This window comes from Chlorocebus sabaeus, chromosome 21 (assembly GCF_047675955.1).
Source record: "Chlorocebus sabaeus isolate Y175 chromosome 21, mChlSab1.0.hap1, whole genome shotgun sequence".
Classification (NCBI taxonomy): domain Eukaryota; kingdom Metazoa; phylum Chordata; class Mammalia; order Primates; family Cercopithecidae; genus Chlorocebus; species Chlorocebus sabaeus.
The window spans coordinates 127283181-127306214 of NC_132924.1; the positions used below are offsets into that span (position 1 = coordinate 127283181).

A 23034-nucleotide genomic window follows, 5' to 3' on the forward strand; every position below is an offset into this window, starting at 1 on the left:
TGACGGTCTCCAATGACCAAGGTGTCCTCATTAGTTCTGTGCTATATTTAGTTAAGCCTGAAATCTGTGCCCCTAATTTAATCACACACCAGGTAGCCATGGAGATGACATCAAGCCTCTGGCTGCCCCATAAACCATTGCAAATGCTGAAACTAAAATAAATAAGATATGCAAATTGGCTTCCTATGTAAATAAAAGACTTTGCCTCCAGGTGTCGGGATTAGCTGCTTTGGGTTCACTGATGTTTGTTCGGATTCACAGTGATTGAAAAATATCAGAGTCACAGCCTTTGTCTCAATGCCTGCTTTTTTTCCTTTTTGTCTGTTGCAGATATATCAGCACTCCTATACTGGATATTATGTCCTGAGCAAAATTCCTCATGGGTAAGAGTGTTCTTTCCTTTCTTTTAATTAGAAATCTGCAGGGCAAAGTGAAGGGTAGAACATGGAGGAACTGCTTAACCCTTAGGGCGGGAAACGGCATTCCAGTTCTCATAGCCAAGGGTGCTGATATTGCACACACCTCTGGGACTCTCCCTAGATAATGACACTAAGGATGTCAGGGGTCACTCGAGTCCACTCACTTCCCCATTTGTGAAGCCCCCTTCCTAGAGCAACCCTGCCCTCTTCCTGTGCTGGTTCCTGCGGTTGACCCTGGAGGTTTTGCAGAGCGGGACGTTCCCCTCTGCTTTGTAATCACCTGCAGCCTCCTCTCAGGCATGGTGGGCTGGCCCTCGGCCTCCCACGAGTGTTCCTGGTTATACCCACGCTGGTACAACAGAAGCCCCCCTCAGCCCACCACGTGTCATCAGAAACAAATCCGGAACGTATTTATGGGATTAAGGTAAACTACTCTGGTCAGAAATTCAGCAGTGCATTGGGAATGGGGTGGGCAAGTCCATCTCAGCAAGTGGGATTAGCGCTGTTCTACCCATCACTCCAAGGGAGTTTCACGGGCGTGTGTGTTCTTATTTTATGGCCTTTTCTGAGCTTGGCTGTGCTCCCAGGAGCCGGGTTTCAGTGTCTGCTTTTGACGGGGTCGCCCGACTCCGTGCTGTTTCATGATCTCAGATTGCACTTCTAACCTCAATTGGTCTCTCAATAATGTATTGTCCAGAGCAGGAGCGAGTTTAGTTTTCAGTGCTGGGCAGATGTCCCCCACGTGACCCTCTGATGCCTGATCAGCCTCCCCTTTGGAACCCAGAGCAGGAAAGACACAGGTTAGAGTTTGGTGAAACCACGTGTTGAGTCAGACACAGATGAAAAACAGTTGCAGGATGGTGAAACCACGTGTTGAGTCAGACACAGATGGAAAACAGTTGCAGGACTAGGAAAGTCTGTCAAGGAGGCCTTTTTGTTGTTTTCATCTTTATTCTTTGTCTCCTCTTCCCTCCTCCTCCCCTCCCCTTACTCCCTTCTCCTGGCCTTCCTCTTCCCCACCTCAAGTTTCTCTTTCCTGTCTTCTGTAGTTCTGTTGTTGTGCTTTGCAAAGGTGAGGTGCTCAGGAAAGGTTGATAAAGAAACTGAATTGTGCTGCAGGCAGTGTCGTGTAGGCTCCTGTGAATATCTAGGTGGAGGCATCCTCATTTCCCAAGCAAATTTTAACAGCAGGAGTGTCTAAAAAGCATTGTTCCATAAGCAAGCATTAATCACAGCATGAGTGTTTATAGCTGCTGCTGTCTGTTTACGACACAGCTTAGAAGAGAGGCATGTCGTTGGAAAACAAACACTAATAAACTAATTTCATGTGGGCTTTAGACAAAGGGAAGACACATGTGGATCTTCAGCAAAGTGTGACCGATAGTTTCTGTTAGATTGTTAGAAAAATGAAGCCCAAAGAAAGCAAAGATGGCCCACGTTGCAAAAATAAAGCATCCATACAAATTTTTCATTAAAAGTAGGTTTTAAATAGAAACTCAAATATTCTTCAGTAAAGAGGAATTATCCTCTTCTTTCACAAACTGACATACATCTTTGGAGGTCATGGCAGGCAGAACGATAATTATGCCTTGAGATTTATCTGCCCCTTCTGGGAACAATAGAATTTGTTGTAGATGATAGATATTTCATTCCATCTTATATCAATTTGTAAAACTCGAAACTCTAAAAGTGGTTGATGCTTAACGTGTTGTGTTAATCTTTTACTGCATCAGTCAGAATTTGAAAGAAACAGATTCTCGGAACTTGGCACAGGAATTTGCCAAACAAGCTGGCAAAGCTCAGGCCAAGGCTCGGCTTCTGCACTTAGATACCCAGAGGCTGGTGATGATCCCCCTTGTAGATGACCTTAACATGGAGGGAGCTGCTTCTGGTGTCTTTAATAGAATCAGAGCAAGAATAATCCCCCTCGTTTATTGGTTGGCTTTCATATACCTTTATCCTTGTTCAACAACCTGCGAGAAAAGCATTCTTATTTCCATTTTAAGTGAGAGCTCTGAGAGGTCATCACCTGCCCCTCACGTCCTAGCTAGTGTATGCTGCAGCTGGAGTCTCAGCATAAGTCAGGCTGACTTGAAATCCCATGCTAGTAAAAAAAAGAAAAACTCGTGGCTCACTCCTATAATCCCAGCACTTTGGGAGGCCGAGGAGGGCAGATCACTTGAGGTCAGGAGTTTGAGACCAGTCTGGCCACCATGGTGAAACCCCATCTCTACTAAAAATATAAAAATTAGCCAGGCATGGTGGTGCACACCTCTAGTCCCAGCTACTTAGGAGGCTGAGGCAGGAGAGTTGCTTGAACCCGGGAGGCTAGAGGTTGCAGTGAGCCAAGATTGCACCACTGCACTCCAGCTTGGGTGACAGAGCAAGACTCTGTCTAAAAAACAAAAAAGCAAAAACAAGCAAACAAAAAACCCCTTGAGATTAATTCAAATTTCACAATGCAGAGAACAAATGTGATAACTATAAAGATGAGATTTGTAGTGACATACGAGTTTCTCTTCTGGGGGTTCTTATAGGATTGAAAGATGTAGCAAGAGTATTTATTGGAAAACAACCTCTGGGGGTACCAAAGTCAGTGTCCCACCCTGTCACCATGTCACTGAACACAGCTCCTCTGAAGCGGCGTTGCTCAACCTCCTCAATTCTTCCTCTTTGTCATAAGACCATTTATGAGAAATTAGCCAGTTAATTCATGGCAAACATTGTCAGAGTCTGATTTGTCTTAACGAGACAGTGAATCTCTGAGCGGTATCTCCTTGGGCCTGGAGCTTCGTGACCCCTTGGTCATCACTGTCACCGGTGTGCGTGCTCCACCAGGTGGCAGGAGAAGAACACAGCCCGGAGCTCTAAGTCTGAGGATCTAGGTGGGTTTTGGATAGGGAGGAAAGCACAATTGTCTTTTAAAAATAAAAATATCCCTACTAAAATATTTAAATGTACATTATTTATATACAAGAAAACTAAGAGATTTTCTTGATTTTGAAAACACAAATCTGTACCTTTTTTACTAATTCTTATCTTTCCTTTCCTCACTCCTCCCTCTAAATTAAAGCCAGAGGCTGTGCAATCTTCAGGATGGTTTTGTCATTTATAACTTGATTTTTTTTTTCTTAGCTTCAGGCTTTCCAACCAGCCAGAGAAAAAGGTCTAATTAACGTTCTCATGCCCTCTGATTTCTAGTGTCCTTCCATTTTGCAAATCAGAAGAGTTTCAGGAGGGACTACCTTTCCCATCCCCCTTTCAGTCCCCTGTCCCCACTGTTAGCTTCCCTCCTTCGATGGCTGTGACCTCTATAGCTGGGGCCAGGTAGAGATCTTTCTGCATGGAAGGCAGGAGTTGCGATGAGACTCTCAAGACAGCAGAATTTTTATATAATTAAAAATCCATTACCTAAGGGTAGGTTTGTTTGACTTTGACATACCAAGCTTCCAAAAATTTTATTCTTAAATTGTATCCTAAAATGACACATGACTTTTATACAAATCTATATTTTAGCAGAACCAAAGTTAGTTATTTTTAACATAAAGTGTTTCTCTAAAAGTTTTTATATCAGAATTTTAATAAAATAAAGCAATCTTTCATGGTGGAGTCAAGGATCTGTTAGGTGTTTCCAGTAAATATTTTTGTAGACTTGGCTACTGCATGACATTTTCCTGGCATGACTTTTTTTTTCTAGAATTAGTTTTGTCTTTATATTTTCTTAGGTTCTAAAGCCAAAGGCAAAATTATCTGTATTTATGTCTATTATCTACCTACTTAGCTCTATATGCACACATACACATAATACACTTTTAATAGTAGTAATACCGTATTTCTAAAATGTAGTCTCATATCCATTAGGATTGTTCTGAGAGACATATGGACTCTTTTTCTATAACCAAAATCAATTTGAAGAAAAATTGGTCATATTGCTTTATTGTGTAATGTTGGCCTTTGGGGGTCTGGCAAACTCAGAGCCATAATAGAATAGAAACTACTGGGTGTTCAAAGGCATTTTTTTACATGACTGGCCATCATCTGTGGATATTGTTGCTGTAACTTTGCTTACCTACTGGTAATATTCAGGCACCAAACAAAATTGTGAAAAAAGTGTATTTCTTTAGAATTGTAGTTGACTTTTTAAAGCCACATTCTGTATCTGTGGAAATAGGAAACTGAGACATCGCTTCCTTCTACCTGGAATTGCTCTTTAAGTTTATAGACTGTGATCCAGAGGAGTGTTCTGTTTATTTAGGAAATAGATATCTAGGTGGAGAAAGTACAGTGCCCAGTGCCAGCCTAATAGCATCATGCCAGGCAATGACTTAGGCCCTGCAGCCACATAGACCTGAACTTCAGCCCATTCTGCTGTTGACTTCTGGCTGTGTGACCTCAAGAGCTGTCCTACTTCCATAGGTCTTAGGATCCACATCAAAACATCATCATAATAGTGCCCACTTTGGCCTGGTGTGGTGGCTCACAACTGTAATCCCAGCACTTTGGGAGGCCGAGGCAGGTGGATCACCTGAGGTCAGGAGTTCGAGACCAGGCTGGCCTGTTGCAAAACCCGTTTCTACTAAAAATACAAAATTAGCTGGGCTAATAGGTGGCAGGCACCTGTAATCCTAGGCTAATAGGTGGCAGGCGCCTGTAATTCTAGCTACTCAGGAGGCTGAGGCAGGAGAATCACTTGAACCCAGGAGGCAGAGGTTGCAGTGAGCCGAGATTGTACCATTGCACTCCAGCCTGGGAGATAGAGCAAGACTCCATCTCAAAAACCATAACAAAACAAAACAAAATAGTACCCACCTCATAGGCTTGTTAGAAGAATTAAATGGAATGACTGCGTGTGGTAGCTCATGCCTGTAATCCCAGCACTTTGGGAGGCCAAGTCAGATGGATCACTTGAAGTCAAGAGTTCGAGACCAGCCTGGCCAACATGGTGAAACCCCGTCTCTACTAAAAATACAAAAATTACCTGAGCATGGTGAGACTGAGGCACAAGAATCGCTTAAACCTGGGAGGCGGAGGTTGCAGTGAGCTGAGATTGTGCCACTGCACTCCAGCTTGGGTGGCAGAGCGAGACCCCATCTCAAAAAAAGAATTAAGTGGAATGATATATGCAAAACACCCAGCAAAGAATTTTGCATCTAGTGAGTTATTAGTTAATATTGTAGTATGTACCCAATATATATTTGTAGTCTTATAATTAAATATTATCAGACTTTAGTTTCTAGCCATCTTGAAAATCTTTTCTGTTACAAATGAAGGAATAATATAACCCTACAATCAAACAATTCTCTTTAATAATTTGTCTAAGCTGAGGCTTGTTTCATGACACTCAGGTAATTATAATGTCTTTGTAATTTTAATTTCCCTCTTAAAAGAGGTATCTATGGCCTCAACTATCTACAATTCTCAATACTCAATAATTTTTTTTAATCTCATCTCATTCTGACCTTCTGCAATTAACTTTTCAGCATTCTTGTTTTGCTTCCAATGGAAGCAGAAAAGATACTGTGTGAGCAAATACTTATTGAAATACTATCTGGAGCAATGAAAGCATGGTTGCTATCCTTAAGAAATTAAAATCTTGTTGCAAAGGAAAGATACAGACTTATATAATAAAATGTTATAAAGTCCTTTAAATGAGTAATTTTTTTTCTTTTCTTTTTTTTTTTTTTTTTTTTGAGACAGAATCTAGCTCTGTTGCCTAGGCTGAAGTGCAGTGACAGGGTCTCAGCTCACTGCAACCTCCACCCGCCAGGTTCAAGCAATTCTCCTACCTCAGCCTCCTGAGTAGCTGGGACTACAGGCGCGTGCCACCACTCCTGATTAATTTTTTGTATTTTCAGTAGAGACGGGGTTTCACTGTGTTAGCTAGGGTGATCTCGATCTCCTGACCTCGTGATCCACCCACCTCGGCCTCCCAAAGTGCTGGGATTACAGGCGTGAAGTGAGGATTTTTAACACTGCACACCAAAGAAGGAGGAGAGGGTTGAAGGCGTCACCGTCATAAACAATCTCAAGAAGGAAGTTTGACTTGAACTGAGCCTCATAGTTGAGTTTTGTTTGTTTGTTTGTTTGTTTACTTTTTAATAGATGAAGACAGGAGGGAGATACTCCAGGCAGGGTAAAACATGAAATGAACTTGACCTTTGCATGAGCCAACACTTCCTCGAATTAATGAGGTGCCCAACCAGGCTGCTGCTGGAGTGTTCACCTGGGACTCAGCATGGGCAGGCATAGGGTTAGGTAGGTTTTAGGAGGTACCTAGAGTGCAGACGACTGAAACACTCAGTGTTTAAAACCCAGTGCTATTGGTCTTTACAATAAGAACATAGCAACCTTTCTGAGCAGAAGAGGAATGTCATGAAAACAGGAGGCTCGAATTAGTTTTCTGCTTATGTACAGCACACACTGAAGAAAAAGGAAGATCAGAATTCTGGATTCAATCAGCAGCCAGGTTGGAACGGTGTAGAAACCTGGCTATACAATGTAGAAACCACACTAATGGTGATTATGAGTAGCTGGCGTTCTATTGGAAAAGGAAGACAGATTTCAAGTGTTTATATTCCATGTCCTTCTAATTAAATCTGTGGCAGCCTGGGCTCCTTGTGAGTTGAGCCTGGTGCCATCCTGAGAAGTCTCTCTACCATGAGCAGTCTGTAGGTAGCGAGTTCAGGAGGGCAGCCGCGAGAATTCTCAGCACCTGTGTTGGTTAGCGCATTCCTTTCCAGCCCTTTCTTCCTGTGTGCGAGTCTCCAGGGCCCAGCTGCTGCGCACACGGAGACAGGCTTTGCCTCTGCAGAGCAAGTTACCTTCACAGCTGCCAGAAGTTGCAGGACTAGGATTGTGTATGTAAACTGGGGAAGCACCAGTGTGAAGCAAAAATGCAGGAGAGATCTTCTTAAAATGGCTTTTTTTTTTTTTTTTTTTAAGATACAGAGTCTTGCTCTGTTACCAGGTTGGAGTGCGGTGGCGCAATCTCGGCTCACTGCTACCTCCGCCTCCCGAGTTCAAGCCATTCTCCTACCACAGCCTCCTGAGTAGCTGTGACTACACGTGCACACCGTCATGCCTGGCTAATTTCTTTTGCATTTTAGTAGATACGAGGTTTCACTGTGTTGCCCAGGGTAGTCTCGAACTCCTGAGCTCAGGCAATCCACCCGCCTTGGCCTCCCAATAAAATGGCATTTTATGTGTCTCTACCATGGTACTGAAGAGGGGAGAATTCCACTGTTACTTGGTTTTATGGATTTTCAGAACTGTGAACAACTCATACATCTGCCTGTAAGACTTGGTCTCAGCCATTTCTCCCTCCCTTTCTCCCTTCCCCTCCTGTCCTCCTTCCATCCCTCCTTCCTGCTGAAATCCAGACTTCTAGTAACCATCACCAAAAAATATGGACTTTAGAGTCAAGGAGATCTGGGCGTAAATCCCCAGTCTTCCTTTCTACCTCTGTAGTCATGGAAAAGTTACTTTGCTCCTCTGGGCACACTTACTCCATCCATATATTAATTGCCTAATGCATGGGGTTTATGGTGAAGTTTCTATGAAACACTGTATGATGAGGTGGTGTCTCTAAGGGCCTGCTTTGGTTCATGGAAAATACTGGGGGCTCTATTCATGGTGGGCACCAAGACCTTCCATAATATGGCCAAATCTAATTAGCCACCCTTTGTCAAATTTCCCTAAATTTGGGACAGAAAATAAATCTCATACTCACTGTTAACTCTGACCAATTGATAGTGTCTTCCTGGAGCTCTAAATTTAAAAACAGACTAAAACCATGCCCAGGCTCTTTAGGAAAGAATGCTATAATCAGTGAGTTTTGCCTCTGAGGTTTGTATTCTCCCATTCAGCCTTGTAAGAATGAACCACATCACGTAGTGCGTCCAGTCATTGCTCCCTAACACGGAATGTGTTTCTGGTTGTCCACACCTCTATTGACTTCATTCTCCTCCCCACCACACATGCCCCTTCCCACACACGCGCACTACAGAAATGTCCTGGTCATTGTGCCTCTTGTACTCAATTTCTTCTGACCCTTCAAGCCACAACTCCAAAACCTCCTCCTCTAAAAAATCCCTGAATGCCGAGAGTCAGAACTGCTTCTCATTTCACACTAGAATTTATTGTTGTGTTAAATGGCTACTTCCATTGTTGTAGATAGGATTTTTCTAAAGGGGATGTTTAGGAAGGCTTTCAATATCCATGTATTACTTGACTTCTTTCTCTCCATCGTTCTAAGATGTCAGAGAGAGGAGTTGGGTAGGAAGGGTGTGGACTCTGCCTGTAATACCAGTGGCTGTTGCGCAGGGTGACACTGTGACTTTGAATGGCAAAAGTGGGAAAAGAGGCTGCACCAACAGGTCATATGCTGTTTCTGGGTGCAGGTCTCAGATAACAAGCCGAAGGTCGTCAGTGGCTGGAATACCATCGGCCACCTGCAAAGGGAGTCATTGCAGCTACTCTTTTCAGTGGAATCATTTACCTCCCTTAGGTACTTTCTTAGCAAGTCTAAAAGATTTTCAAACAAACAAGTCTCTTTGAAAATGAGGTGAAAATGCACAGGAGTCATCATTTGGTCAGGCTCCTTGTTCATCTTAAACTCTACACCCATGTCCCTGGTTCGTGATACGGGTGGACCCCATACATGTTGGTTGATCATTGGAGGAAATGAATTAAGGAACTAAGCCATATTGAAGAGCAAGAATGTGTATGCTGGGGCCCCACCCCAAATGGGTTAAACTAGAACCTCTGAGGAGGGAACCTCAGGATGGCTTTGAAGGCTCCTTGGGTGATTTTAGTGTCCAGCTGGGGTCATCTGGCCTGCCCACCCCTTTACTTGCTGCCCTTGATAAGTGACACCCAGGATTGTCATGGGAGCTGAGAAATAACAGTTCTGTCTCTGAATATGCCAGTAAAGTTTCCCCTCAGGCATTAATCTCCTTGTCCACCCAAGAAACTTGGAGAAATAAGGGTCGATCTCAGATTAACTGTGTTCTTGGGGATTTACTTAATGATATTCAGTAGAAGGGTTAGAGTATGAAAGTCTGCAGCATGGAGGAGATGTGGCAGAGCCGGCTCTTCCGGGGTCTACCCACGTCAAGGGGCACCGGATGTTGGTTGTTATTCTGTTCCTGAGCCTGGCCAACTTCACGTTTGCCCTGGGCTCCCTCTAGTGAGGTCCAGTCTTACATCCTCCTTAACTGTGGATGTTTGCCCTGGGGGGAGTCTGTGCTTCAGACAGACATGCCAGATGTTACAAGTCACTGCATCTAAAATGGAAGGTGTTTTGTTTATTTATTTATTTTTAAATTTTGGCTGTTGATCACTTTCTTGTGCTGAAGAATCGGCACGCGTGTTGAACTAGCCATTAATCTCTTGGGAGAGAACTGTTGACATCCTGGAGGGTGGCACTCTTCCTGTTTACAGATGTTAAAGAGAAAGACCCATGAGTGTCTCCCTGGGTGGCCAAGCGTGGTTCATGTGTGTGCTGTGCTGTGTGTTCCTTCTCCCCAGACAATCACTGAGCCCGGCCAGGTGCAGCGGTTCACGCCTGTAATCCCAGCACTTTGGGAGGCCGAGGCGGGCAGATCACCTGAGGGCAGGAGTTCGAGACCAGCCTGACCAACATGGTGAAACCCCATCTCTACCACATATTAAAAAAAATAATAATAATTAGCCAGGCATGGTGGTGAGTGCCTATAATCCCAGCCACTTGGGAGGCAGAGGCAGGAGAATTGCTTGAACCCTTGAACCTGCGAGGCAGAGGTTGCAATGTGCCAAGATCGTGCCATTGCGCTCTAGCCCAGGCAACAAGAGCAAAACCGTCTAAAAAAATAAATAAATACAAAATAAATCACTGAGCCCCTCGCAAATGCCAGGCCTGATGCGAAGCATGGGGATGGACAGGGAAAGGCCCCACCTGTCCCTTGCTGTCTAGTTGATTTTGTTTTGTTTCTACATCACCTCCTGTCTCCCCTGTGCTCCTGCAGAGGGTTGAACACAAATCCCCCCACCGTGTGTGCACTGGGGACACTGGCCTACGTCAAACATCTAGGGCAGCCTCAGCCAGGAAAGGGCATCACTCAAAGAGAGGGAGCAGGTCAGTCTGTCTGGATGGTGGTGGGAAGAGCACACACCAACACCAACTGTGCGTATACAATGACAAGTTTATTGGGGTACAATTTACTTCTAATAAAAATCACGCTTTGGGCCGGGCGTGGTGGCTCACACCTGTAATCCCAGCACTTTCGGGAAGGTAAGGCGGGCAGATCACAAGGTCAAGAGATCAACACCATCCTGGCCAACGTGGTGAAACCCCATCTCTTCTAAAAATACAAAAATTAGCTGGGCGTGGTGGGACACGCCTGTAGTCCCAGCCATTTGGGAGGCTGAGGCAGGAGGATTGTTTAAACCCAGGAGGCAGAGGTTGCAGTGAGCCAAGATCACACCACTGCACTCCAGTCTGGCAGCAGAGGGAGATTCCATCTCAAAAAATAAAAAAGAAAAAAGAAAAATAAAAAAGAAAACAAATTACACTTTTTAAAGGCATCATTAATAACTTTTGACAAATAGGTGCAATGACATAAGTGCCCCACAAACAAGACTCAGGGAGGTCGCACCTGCCCAGAGCATCCTCCGTACCCTCCACCCAGGCGAGCGCTGCCATGCCATCTGTCCCACACTTTTGCCTTTCCTGGAATGTCATGTTGAGGGGGTTGTAGCGTGTGTTACCTTCTGCAGCTGGCCTCCTTAGCATAATTGCCTTTGAGATTCACCCGTGTTGTGGCAGGTGTCTGCATTCATTTGTTTTTCCTTGCTGAGGAGTGGTCTGTTGCATGGATATCATAATGTGTTTCTTCATTCAACATTTCATTGATATTTGAGTGTTTCCAGTTCGGGGCTAGTATGAATAAAAGTGCTGTGCACATTGGCACACAGATGTTCATCTGACGTGTTTTCCTTTCTCTTGGGTGAATACCTAGAAGTAGACTTCCCAGATCATAAGTAAATGTACCTTTAATTAGATTCAAAACTGCCCACTGTCTTCCAAAGTGGCTGCACCATTAAGAACTCTGCCTTTTTCTTAACTCACTACCCCAGGACTGACTTTTTTGACCCTCTGCCCTCTACCCAGTCACTGTGCATGGCAGGTGGAATCCACCATGTCCGGGGGTGGCTCCACCTGCCGCTGTGGGGAGGCGCATCGGTGCTCACTGCACATAGATCTGCACCCTCCATGCCAGGCCACGCTGGCCTTTCTCTACCTGTCGCCTGGGGCCTCTGGGTGACGGTGTCCGACCTGCAGGAGTAGCGGCCTGACTGTGCCATCTCTCATCCCTCCAAACGATCTCTCTGTGGCACTTTCTAAATGACGCATCAGCAGTGAAGACAAATAGGAATAAGAGGCAGGAGATGAGACAGACACTCCCTGATGGAGCGGATTCCACGTGGCCCTGGGCGCTCCCCTCAGGAGTGGTTGAGAAAGCCCAGTTCCTGCTTGCTCCATGAAGTCCTCACTCCTTGGCCAGATTTTGGAGAGAAGGAGTTTTTTTCAATAACTGCCCCTCTTGGTAGTCCTCCTAAGGAAGAACAAAAGAAATAAAACAGATTCAAAACTGTTGGCCTGCGCAGCCATTCATGCCTATAATCCCAGCATTTGGAGGGAAGCCAGACAGCTCGACTCAATAAACAACTGTGTCTTCTCCTGTGAGTGCTGTGCTGTTGGGTTTGCCAGCCCTCACTTGGGATTTAAGGGAACAAGGTGGGAGGATCTCTTGAACCCAGGAGTTCGAGACTAGCCTGGGCAACATAGCAAGCCCCCCATCTCTACAAAAATACAAATTAAAAAATTAGTCAGAAATGGTGGCACGTGCCTGTGAGCCCAGCAACTTGGGATGCTGAAGTGGGAGAATCATGTGAGCCCACCAGGAGGTCAAAGTTGCAGTGAGCTCTGATTGTACCATTGCACTCCAGCCTGGGCAACAAAGGAAGGAAAGAAGGGAGGATGGGAGGAAGGAAGGGAGGGAGGGAGGGAGGGAGGGAGGGAGGGAGGGAGGGAGGGAAAAGGAAAGAAAAAGAAAAGAAAAAAAAGAAAAAGAAAAACCACAAAAAACTGTGCATATCCCAGTAGCTTGCTTCTGGGCTGGGTCTGTCTGTTGCCTAAAGGCTTTGAAAAAGAGCACAGAGCCATCAGCACTTGGACATCCTGGTGACGTGGCCTAACTTCTGACATTTGGGTCCTACAAAAGAAGATAAGCTGTGGTGTGTCCTTACTGAGAAGGCCTTAATTCCCAAGTGAGGGCTGGCAAACCCAACAGCACAGCACTTACAGGAGAAGACACAGTTGTTTATTGAGTCAAGCTGTCTGGCTTCCCAGGACCCTCAGCTCAGCCATGGCGCAATGTTACCAGGATATCAGACGCCCAAGGGCAGTGCTGACATGCAGCCTGCGACTGTGGCCACAGCACTTGCGTTAAAAAGAAACCACACAAAATTCATGTTTCTGCTGGTCCAGACTAGAAATTAATTCAACCCTGGCCTGTAGCAGCTGTCTTTCCTACATCCAACTGGATGCATGAAGGCAATCCTACCTGGTAGGGGGAGGTTGGAAGGATGAGAATTGTCTACAATTAACCTTTTCATTAGCACAGAAAATTTAGACAACCAAGGTCCCAGTTTCTCATGTGAAGGTCAGTTTCTTACATCTCTGTGTACATCCTAACTGATTCACCACACCATTGCCCGAAGGTACATTTCTATTGGTTTTTTGAAATGCTAAGAGGCGCTCTCAGGCAGTATTAATGTATGCACTTCTGACTTCATGGGTGCCAGTACTGCACTAGGTATGACTTCATGGGTGCCAGTACTGCACTAGGTTCCAGTCTAGTACTAGGTTCTAGTACTACACTAGGTACTAGCACTGCACTAGGTACTGTGGATTTGAGGGGTCAGGGGAGAAGGAAACCATTCTGATTGTCAAGGAATTTCCTATATGGTTACAGAAACCACATTCATTAGAGAATGAATAAATTCCCTTTGTGCTCCTATTAGACTATATAAGAACTGTACAATGTGATGTCCTGGGGTTGCATGAGTGTAGTTTTAAATCAACTATATCTGCAGCCTGTTAAAAATCTATTCCCCTTTTTCCTAGTTGCAGTTCACTCCCCAGTTTCTCTGCACCCTACCGCGATGAGACCTCCCCTTCCATGGGCTAAACTAAACCCCAAGCAGTGTTGGCTGTGAATGATATGAGCATCACGCGGGAGCTAGGGTCAGCTGAGTCAGGAGAAGAATCCTTTGCAGTGCTGCAGGGCCCTAATTGTGTCAGGTCTTTTGCCCAAATTAGCATGGCTGAGGATTGGCTGCTGCTTCTAAAACAGTCTAGAAGGATTGAGCCCTGTCTCCAAATTGCTTCGGCAACATTACTCATTCTCAGCACGACTCTGGTTTCCGCCGTCCCAGTTTACAGATGGGCAGCCTAAAGGGAAAGGATGAGATGGCTAAACTGAAAGTCACAAAGGAAATCCCAGGCCAACCTCACTCCCCCGCACCAAGGCTTCCTCCAGCTGCGGTCTGCACCCCCACAACCCCAGGATGCTGGGCGGTTTTCTCCAATAATTGGAAACCTTTTCCCAGGGCACCCTCATAGAAAGCCGTACTCCAAATAACAAGATGGTTTCAGGCCTTTTTCTAATCATAAGCCCCCAGATTAGATAAGATCAACATGAAAGTCTCAGATATGCCTTAGGAATTTAAAGGAAGGACAGAAAAGGTTGAAATCTGTAGTGCATGGAAGAGGAGATGGCATGATCAGGATAATGTCCTGAGAATTAGTAGTAGAATCTTACAGTGAAAAAGGGAGCTCCTCCACAGGCTCCCAACACATCAACTGGTGATTATGCCCGGCACCTGGATGCCGGAGCGAGGCAGAGCCACTGGAACGCGTCCTCGCCTGTGCCCTGCTCTGCTTATTAGACATAGCATCTAAATTACTTTTGCTCCAAAGGCTTTTTTTTCCCTATATGGTTCATTCTTACTGTGCTTTCTAATTCATTACTTTTTTTCCTCCTACCTGAGCTGTTGGAGATTTAGTATTGACTGGCTTCTCTGTGTTTTTCTTTAGTCTAATTCATTATCACTAAGTCTGTGTTTTTGTGTGTGTGTGATTAATATACACACTTAGATTGGTTTAAAATAATTCCGTGGAGAGCCTCATTAGTGTCGTCGGATAATAGAAGCAGCTCTCTGGGAGAAGGGAGAGTTCATCAGGGATCACGTTGACAGAGCCCACGAGCGCACCTCCCTGCGTGTGTGTTGAACATGCTAGAACATGCATGTGTATGTTGTCAGGTCCTCCGGCTGCATGAAGCTGCTGCGTGTGCAGCCTGTCCCTGCTGTGTCCCCGCTGTTCATACTGAGCGCTGTGAGAGCCCCGCTGCGTCAGAGTGCAGCTCACTGAGACCCAGACGCCGCTTGGTTCTGTCTTCTGCATGTTTTTCACACCACTTACGTTTACTGAAACTACATCTGGAGTTGAGTGTTTGAGCAATTGTTCTCGAGGCCAATAAGGGCAAACTCCCTGAGTCAGAGCTGATGCCAGTGAACTGGTTGAGAAAGTGGAAAACATGGGAAAGAGGCTGAAACAATGCTCTGAGTGGGAAGAGAGGAGGGAGCACCTGTTAGAACTGGCTTCGTTCATGTCTATTCATTCTTTAAAGGGCTTTTCTTTGTCCTTCATAAACTCCAGTGTTCCCCTGTCTCACAGGCTGGGGTGTCATTGCTCTTGCCACAGGCCAAAAAGAAAGAACAGATTTCCTCTTGGCAACTTTTTTTGTTCTGTAATGGGATTTTACTGAAAGGCAGGAGGAAAAAGCCCTTGAAGTGACCAAAAGCTTGTTTTTAATGCATATGATGTAAGGTGAAAGCTTTAAGAAGTTAAACAGAGCTTGGCATGGTGGCATAAGACTGAAGTCCCAGCAGCTTGGGAGGCCAAGGTAGGAGGATGGCTTGAGACCAGGAGGTTGAGGCTGCAGAGAGCTATGACTGTGCCTGTCTACTCCAGCGACATAGTGAGACCTTGTCTCTAAAAATAGATAGGCAGATTGATAGATTGACTGACAGATAAATGATAGATAGATGATAGGTAGATGGATAGATGACAGACATATAGCTAGATAGATAATAGATAGATCAATCCATGGATGATACATAGATGATAGATAAATAGGTAGATAGATAAAAGATAGATAGATATAGATAATAGATCAATCCATTAATGGATAGATGATAGATAATAGACTGATTGATTGATAGATGATAGATAGACTGGTTGAGAGATGATTGATGGATAGAAAATAAACCTGTTTTTTTTAGTTTATTCACCAAGTGGCACAAGCATCATCTCATTCCATTTTAGAACATTTCACCCCCACCCCCAAATTATGCTTTAGCGCTTAACAACGCCCCGCCAAAACTCACCTCTGTTTCCCCCTCATGTCTTCATTTCACAGAGTTTGTTGAGCACTGGTCTTGATATTAGGTTTACGGTGACAGAGAAGACCCAGGCTCCCTTTTATTACAAAGATTCCATTTCCATGTGTGGAGTATTTACTACTGTCAGTCCTCCATATCCAAGGGTTCTGCATCTGCGGATTCAAGCAACCTCCCTTGGATCAAATACTTGAAGAAAAGAAATGGATGGTTGCATCTGTACTGAATTTGTACAGACTTTTTTCCTCGTCATTATTCCCTAAATGATACAGTATCACAGCTATTTACATTCACACTTACATTGAATTAGGGATTATAAGTAATCTAGAGGTGATTTAAAGAATACTGGAGGATGTGCTTACATTATATGCAAACACCACACATTTTATATCAAGGACCTGAATATCTGTGGATTTTGGTATCTGCAGAGGTGTCCCAGAACCAGTCTTCACAGATACCAAGGGATGACTATGCTCTTATTTGTGATCATATATGTTAAAAGTGTCCCTCTGAATTAGAGAGGGAAGCTGTCACTAATATTTTAGAACAGGCCACCCTGATCAGTCTTTAGTGAGTAGAGCATCTCTGCCTGAAAACATCTGTATCCAAATCTTTTCTTTTTTTGAGACAGAGTCTCACTCTGTTGCCCAGGCTGGAGTGCAGTGGCACGATCTCTGCTCACTGCAACCTCCGCCTCCCAGGTTCAAGCAATTCTCCTGCCTCAGCCTCCTGAGTAGCTGGGATTACAGGTGTGCCCACACCCAGCTAATATTTATAGTTTTAGTAGAGACGGGGTTCCACCATGTTGGTCAGGCTGGTCTCAAACTCCTGACCCCTCTGATCCTCCTGCCTTGGCCTCCCAAAGTGCTGGGATTACAGGCGTGAGGCACCGTGCCTGGCCCAAGTGTTTCATAGGGAAAGGAACTTCAGATACACCACAGAGTGTCTGGAGAAATTTTACTAATGGGGTATGTGCTCAAACATTGGCCCCTGAGGAAGCATTTATGCCCATGGGGATTCCTGCCCTCAAAAATTTAACTGTGTCATTTAGATACACACAAAAAATGGTACTAGGAATATTTCAGTGCTGCATGAGTTTAAGGTATTACTGACCCTAGCCATTCAGTGATTGGAGATTAGACTAGACCTACTTATTAATCCACCCATCCATTAATTAATTATTCAATTAATATTTATTGAGCATCTACCATGTGTCAGGTTCCCTTTTAGAACTGCAAGTGTATCATACATTTTTATATTACCCACCATGCTAAGTGCACAGGAAGACTCAGAAAACACGTATGATTAGACACTCAGAATGCTATGTTTTGGTGTCTTTGGTCATAAAATGTTAGGATCCAGAAAAGCAATGGTTAGCTTTGCCCCTTAACTCCCAAATGCTATTGTCGTTCGGAAGCTTTTCAGTCCCTCAAAATCATTTAGGAAGATAAATGAGTAAACTGTGCAGCACTAATTTACTCTTCAAATTTCAACATGATTTATGCCCTGTTTTGTTTATTGCTCAAATAAGCAAAATCGGAATGGATTGTGTGATTATTTTAAAATATAGTTTTAAGTCCAGATCACTTTATTCTTCCTGCATCATTTCTTTAATCCATCTCTACCCAGGAGATGATTCATCACCGAGCCTGCCAGCAGTTCTTTAAAATAAATGAATAAATAAGAAGAAAGAAAGAAAGATGGAGGGCCACTAAGTAGCCCCCAAATAAATCACTGTGCACCTTCCTGCATTCCCTTTTTCTCTGCCTGTCTTCCTCTCTCTCACACCTCTAAGAATTTCAGAAGAATCCAGAACATGCTGGAAAATCATTTGATGCCGGGAATTGGGGCTTAAGCCGAGTGTGCTGCCGTGGCCTCCATGTGCGAGGTGGGGCCGGGCACTTCTGCAGGAAGCCGGCTGGGGTCAGAAGCCCGTAGGGTGGACACGGCAGCAGGTCAGGGTCAGCTCCCCCAGGGTTTGCCTCTGCCTTGCCCTCTGAGGGTCTCCACTTTGTCCCTTCAGGCAGTTGGAGATATTTTCCCCTCTGACTAAATCTTCCCGCAGATGCTGGTCAGTTACCTGGCCCTGAGCAAGTCGCTTTGGGCCTTGGTGGAACCGGGAAATGAAGGAACATTCCCTTCCTATGGCTGCGGTGAGAAATCGCCACAAACTTCGTGGCTTAAAACAACAGAAATTGCCCCTCGCAGTTCTGGAGGCCAGAGACGTGGACACAGTTGAAATGACAGTGACAGAGAAGGGTGTGGAAGAGAGGAGCGGAGCTGCAGTCATGCCCAGGACACTGACTTTTAAAGGGTGGTCAGAGAAGATCCCACAGGAGACGAGGACCAGAGAGGGAGGTGAGGGGAGAACTGGGACAAGGGGCGGACCTGAACATAGAGACAGAGAAGCAGCGGCGGAACCGTGCGCCGGGAGAGACCACCCAGGCCCAGGACGGGGAGGCCACGGTCTTTGGCACCTCGATGGACACAGAAGATCTTAAGAGAAGCAATTTCAGTTTCAAAATGGATGGAAGCCATATTGCAGTGGGTTAGGGACAGGGGAGAAGGTCAGAAAGTGGCCCTCAGATTTGGACCAGTCCCTGGGTTGGGATTTGGACCAGTCCCTGCAGTGGGAGGAGGTGCTCATGGGTGGGTGGGGAGGCTGCATGGGAGGAGGTGCTCAGAGGTGGGTGGAGAGGCTGCGTGGGAGGAGGTGCTCAGAGGTGGGTGGGGAGGCTGCGTGGGAGGAGGTGCTCAGAGGTGGGTGGGGAGGCTGCGTGGGAGGAGGTGCTCAGAGGTGGGTGGGGAGGCTGCGTGGCAGGAGGTGTTCATGGGCGGGTGGAGAGGCTGCATGGAGGGATGTGCTCATAGCTGGGTGGAGAGGCTGCGTGGGAGGAGGTGCTCATGGCTGGGTGGGGAGGCTGCGTGGGGGGAGGTGCTCATGGCTGGGTGGAGAGGCTGCGTGGGGGGAGGTGCTCATGGCTGGGTGGAGAGGCTGCGTGGGGGGAGGTGCTCAGAGGTGGGTGGAGAGGATGCGTGGGGGGAGGTGCTCATGGCTGGGTGGAGAGGCTGCGTGGGAGGAGGTGCTCATGGGTGGGTGGGGAGGCTGCGTGGGGGGAGGTGCTCATGGCTGGGTGGAGAGGCTGCGTGGGAGGAGGTGCTCATGGATGGGTGGGGAGGCTGCGTGGGGGGAGGTGCTCATGGCTGGGTGGAGAGGCTGCGTGGGAGGAGGTGCTCAGAGGTGGGTGGAGAAACTGCCTGGATGGAGGTCCTGGTCGTCTGCATTTCCTTTGGGAGAACAGCTTTAGGGAAAGGAAAGAGACTGATGGAGCAAAATCCCAGAGGCTGAAGCAGCATAAAAGTCTATCCTCCGTGGAAAAACTTGCAGGAGCCAAAAGCACAGATTCCTCGTGAAAGACACCAACCTGAAAGGCTATATTTTGTATGATTCCGACTATGTGACATTCAGGAAAAGGCAGACTTACGGGGGCCGTAAGCAGAGCTGTGCTTGCCAGGGTTTGGTGGGGTGGGAAGGATGAATAGGCAGAGCACACAGAGGTGCAGAGACCCGAAAGACGTCTGTATGATCAGGTGCAAGACAGATGGATTTGTCACAACTCAGAGAACACACAGGAAGAGGGTGAACCCTAATGTCAACTATGGGACTTAGTTAATAATGATGTTTCAATATTGGTTTATCAGCTGTACCAAATGCACCACACTCATGCAAGATGTTTGTAATTTGGAAAACTGAGGGCAGGGGAAGAAGGATATGGGAGCTCTCTGTAGTTGTGTTCAGTTTTTCTCTAAACGTGAAACTGCTCTTAAAAAAATTAAGCTTATTAATTAGAAAATAGTAATAAATAATAAAAGTTTACCAGGAAGGTAAGTGGAAAGGAAAGTATTTGATAGTTCTAGGCTGGAACATAAAAGGAGATACAGGAGGGAGTGCTGGCCGAGACGGGAAGGGGATGCCTGGTCACTGGAGACTGAGAGGAGGGAGGAGCAACAGGTACTTCAGTATGTCCAGGAGGAAGCACGTCTTTCTGCAGGGAAACAGGGAATCTGGGCCAAGCTGGAGCCTCCCAGAGGCAAAGGCTGAGAGTGAGGCTGATGGAGAGGGAAGCCCTGTAGGCAAAAGGGAGAGGGACTGGGAGTGGGTGTGGGAGGGAGAGCCTTCTGTGCCCCTCTGTGTGCCCCACACCTCCTTGTCCCTTTAGAGTAAGGAGGCAGTAGGTACAAGAGAGAGGTGAGGAGAGCAGGAAAGATTGGAATTGGCATTGAGGACAGAGGTGTCTCACGTCTCTGGGTGGTTGTGATGATGGGAATGGTTAGTGGCCAGCTGAGGTTGGAGACATTGCATTTGTCGTTCTCAAAGGTCGAGGTGTTGATGTGGAGGAGGTGGATTCAGTATAAAACCAAGTTGGGCATTTGCTAGTCTGGGCAGAGAAGGAGTTGTGTGAGGAAAGCGATTCAGTAGGGGATTGCAGCAGAGGATGAACGACCACCAAGTGGCTCATCAAAAAGGGAATTCCCACAGTGGAGAAGAAGTTGGAAAAATCACTCTCAAATCCTCTTTTAACTTGAAAGGAAAAGTATCTGATACCCTGCAGGAAATCGAATTCCAATGCAAAAATGTAAGTTCCTTTCATAGGAACAGATGTGGAGAATATGATTGAGGATTGAGACCCTAAACCCGGTCTCCCACCTGACACAGGGATTGAGCCCATTTGTTTTTTGCTACAGAGTTCCATGGAGTAAATTTGTCCCAATATCTGACGTATTACTGGGCCTTTAAAAGAAATTACACATAGTTGTTGTAATAACATTTTATCAATAATCAACCATCGATCCTTTCTAATTAAGTGAAAGGTTAAGGGAACACACATATACATCTACACATTCACATATATATGTTGTGTGTATTATATTGCATGGTCAAATTATTTACCAGTTTATCAATGAATAAACCAGCATTTATGGAATATCTGCTAGGAAGTTCTGTGCTACCTATTTTCACATACAACAGATTATTGATTCCAACCCTATGAGGCAAACATGATTATTCTCATTTTATACAGGGAAACAAACTTGGATCCAGTTACTCTATTGCCCCAAGCCCTTTGCTCCTAGTGGCAGAGTTCAGAATTAAATTTACAGCTTCTTGGAATTCTTTCCATGACTTCACAGCTTCCTGCCCATGAGGGACATCCTGGTGGTTTTGAAGACAGATTGCCGCAACTCACTTCTGGCATCTTGGAGTCGTTTGTTTAACTTATAGAGACTGAGAAAGATGGAGAGGTTGAGAGAGTCACTAGCTAGCAGAAAGAAAATAATTACCTCTTTGGACTATGCTAGAGTTTATAAATTAATAGCTATTGTTTCTCTTGAATTTCACGACCATTCTGTAGGAGGAGGGTAGCGATTGTCCCCATAGGAGAAAATAAGACACAGAGAGTTGCTGAAGGCCGTGTGATCCATACATCATAAGGTTGGGACTAGGATGCAAACCTTTTGATTCCTAGGGTGGTTCTGTGGAAACTCCTGTAAAGTGTTGGTGGTGAGGGAAGGGAAGTGCATCTTAGCTTATGGAAGAAGTAAAGGAACTCTTTGAGCACAGGTAATAAAATCGGAATTAGTGAATCACATGACATGTTGGCCCTAGTGTTCATGCAGTCTTGCAAGGCACTCCATGTTATTTCTAGTTAGCATTTACAGGAATTTACATCTGTCATATCAAAGAAAAGTTAATTCCCTGCTGTTTCTGAATATCTTAGACACCTACTGGAAATCACAATCTAACAAACTGAATTTCAATATTAAGTAAGGCAATGGAGTTTAAGTCTTTCTGATCCCCCACTCTGTCCTCTGTGCTTAGAAAATTCCAAATAAACACAGGTAAAGTGAATTTGTTAGGCTTGTCTCTAAACTTGCAAAAGGATCTTTGCTGAGAGCCACCTCTAGAACCTACCTTTATTTACTAATTTATTTGTTTGTTCATAGGCACATATTGAGGGCCTGTGCTATGCTACATATGGAATTCTTTTTTTTTCAGTTTTTAAATCAAGATCACAGTATGTTGGGAGGGAAATTATCTGACTTTTCATTTCTATTTAGGACAATTTTTATAGCCAATGAGATATAAGCTATGAAATTCTTTTTTTGAAGCTTTTTATTTTGAGTAATTGTAGACATAGAAAGGCTGCAAAAATAGTGCAAAAAAGATCCTGTATTTCTCATGTCACCCCTCCTAGTGATAGCATATTTTGTAACTTTAGTATAATGATCAAGAATAGGAAATCAACATGGGTGCCATATTGTTAACTCATCGACAGGCCTTATTTGAATTCTACCAATTTTTCTACCAGTGTCTTTTCTCTGTCCCAGGACCCCACGCTGCCTTTAGATGTTCTTTCTTCTTAGCACCCTCCAGTCTGTAACATTTCCTCAGTTTCTTCTTGTCTTTCATGACCTTGCACTTTTGAGGAGGTCTGGTCAGTTATGTTGGAGTGTCCCTCAGTTTGGGTTTTTCCCAGTGTTTTCTCATGATTGGAGTAAGGTTCTGCATTTTGGGTGAAAAAAAAAAAAATCACATAAATGATTATTTGTCCTTCCCAGTGCATTATATCCAACGGGGCTTTGGTGATGTTGGCCTTGGTCACTTGCTTAAGTGGCTGTCTGCCAGGTTTCCACTGTAAATTTGATGATTTGATTTATTTAATTATTTATATTAGTAAAGACTCATGGGTATTTATTTTATTCTATGGGTTAATCCAGTACTATCATTCATTTTTTTGTGTTGATCAAACTGTTCTAGTGTAAGTCATTAGACACTCCTTTAGGTTAGCCTGCCTGTTCTCTCAACAAACCCCCATTTTTTTTGAGTATTCCATTACTTTCTGGTTCCATAAAATATTCCTGACTTATTCTGTGTTTTCCCTGCCCCGGCCCAGATACAATTGCTCCTCCTAGAATCCCTATTTTATTTTACTGGGTGATGGTATTTAGACACCAAGATCCAGATGCTAACTGTGCTCATTGCTACTGGGGTGTCATTGTTTCTAGGCCTTCTCAGTGGACAGACCCAGGACATATATGTATGTATACT

The 23034-nt window shown here is 45.0% G+C and overlaps 1 protein-coding gene across 5 annotated transcripts in view; it reads left to right on the forward strand.

The window, feature by feature from the left end:
• Nucleotides 1-23034, forward strand: part of DPP6 (dipeptidyl peptidase like 6) — a 1156796-nt gene that overhangs the window by 897182 nt on the left and 236580 nt on the right. For all 5 annotated transcript variants that reach the window (XM_073009533.1, XM_073009535.1, XM_073009532.1 and 2 more), the window contains exon 6: nt 331-383. In XM_073009533.1, coding sequence (XP_072865634.1) covers nt 331-383 — 53 coding nt within the window. The remainder of the gene's footprint in view (nt 1-330; nt 384-23034) is intronic.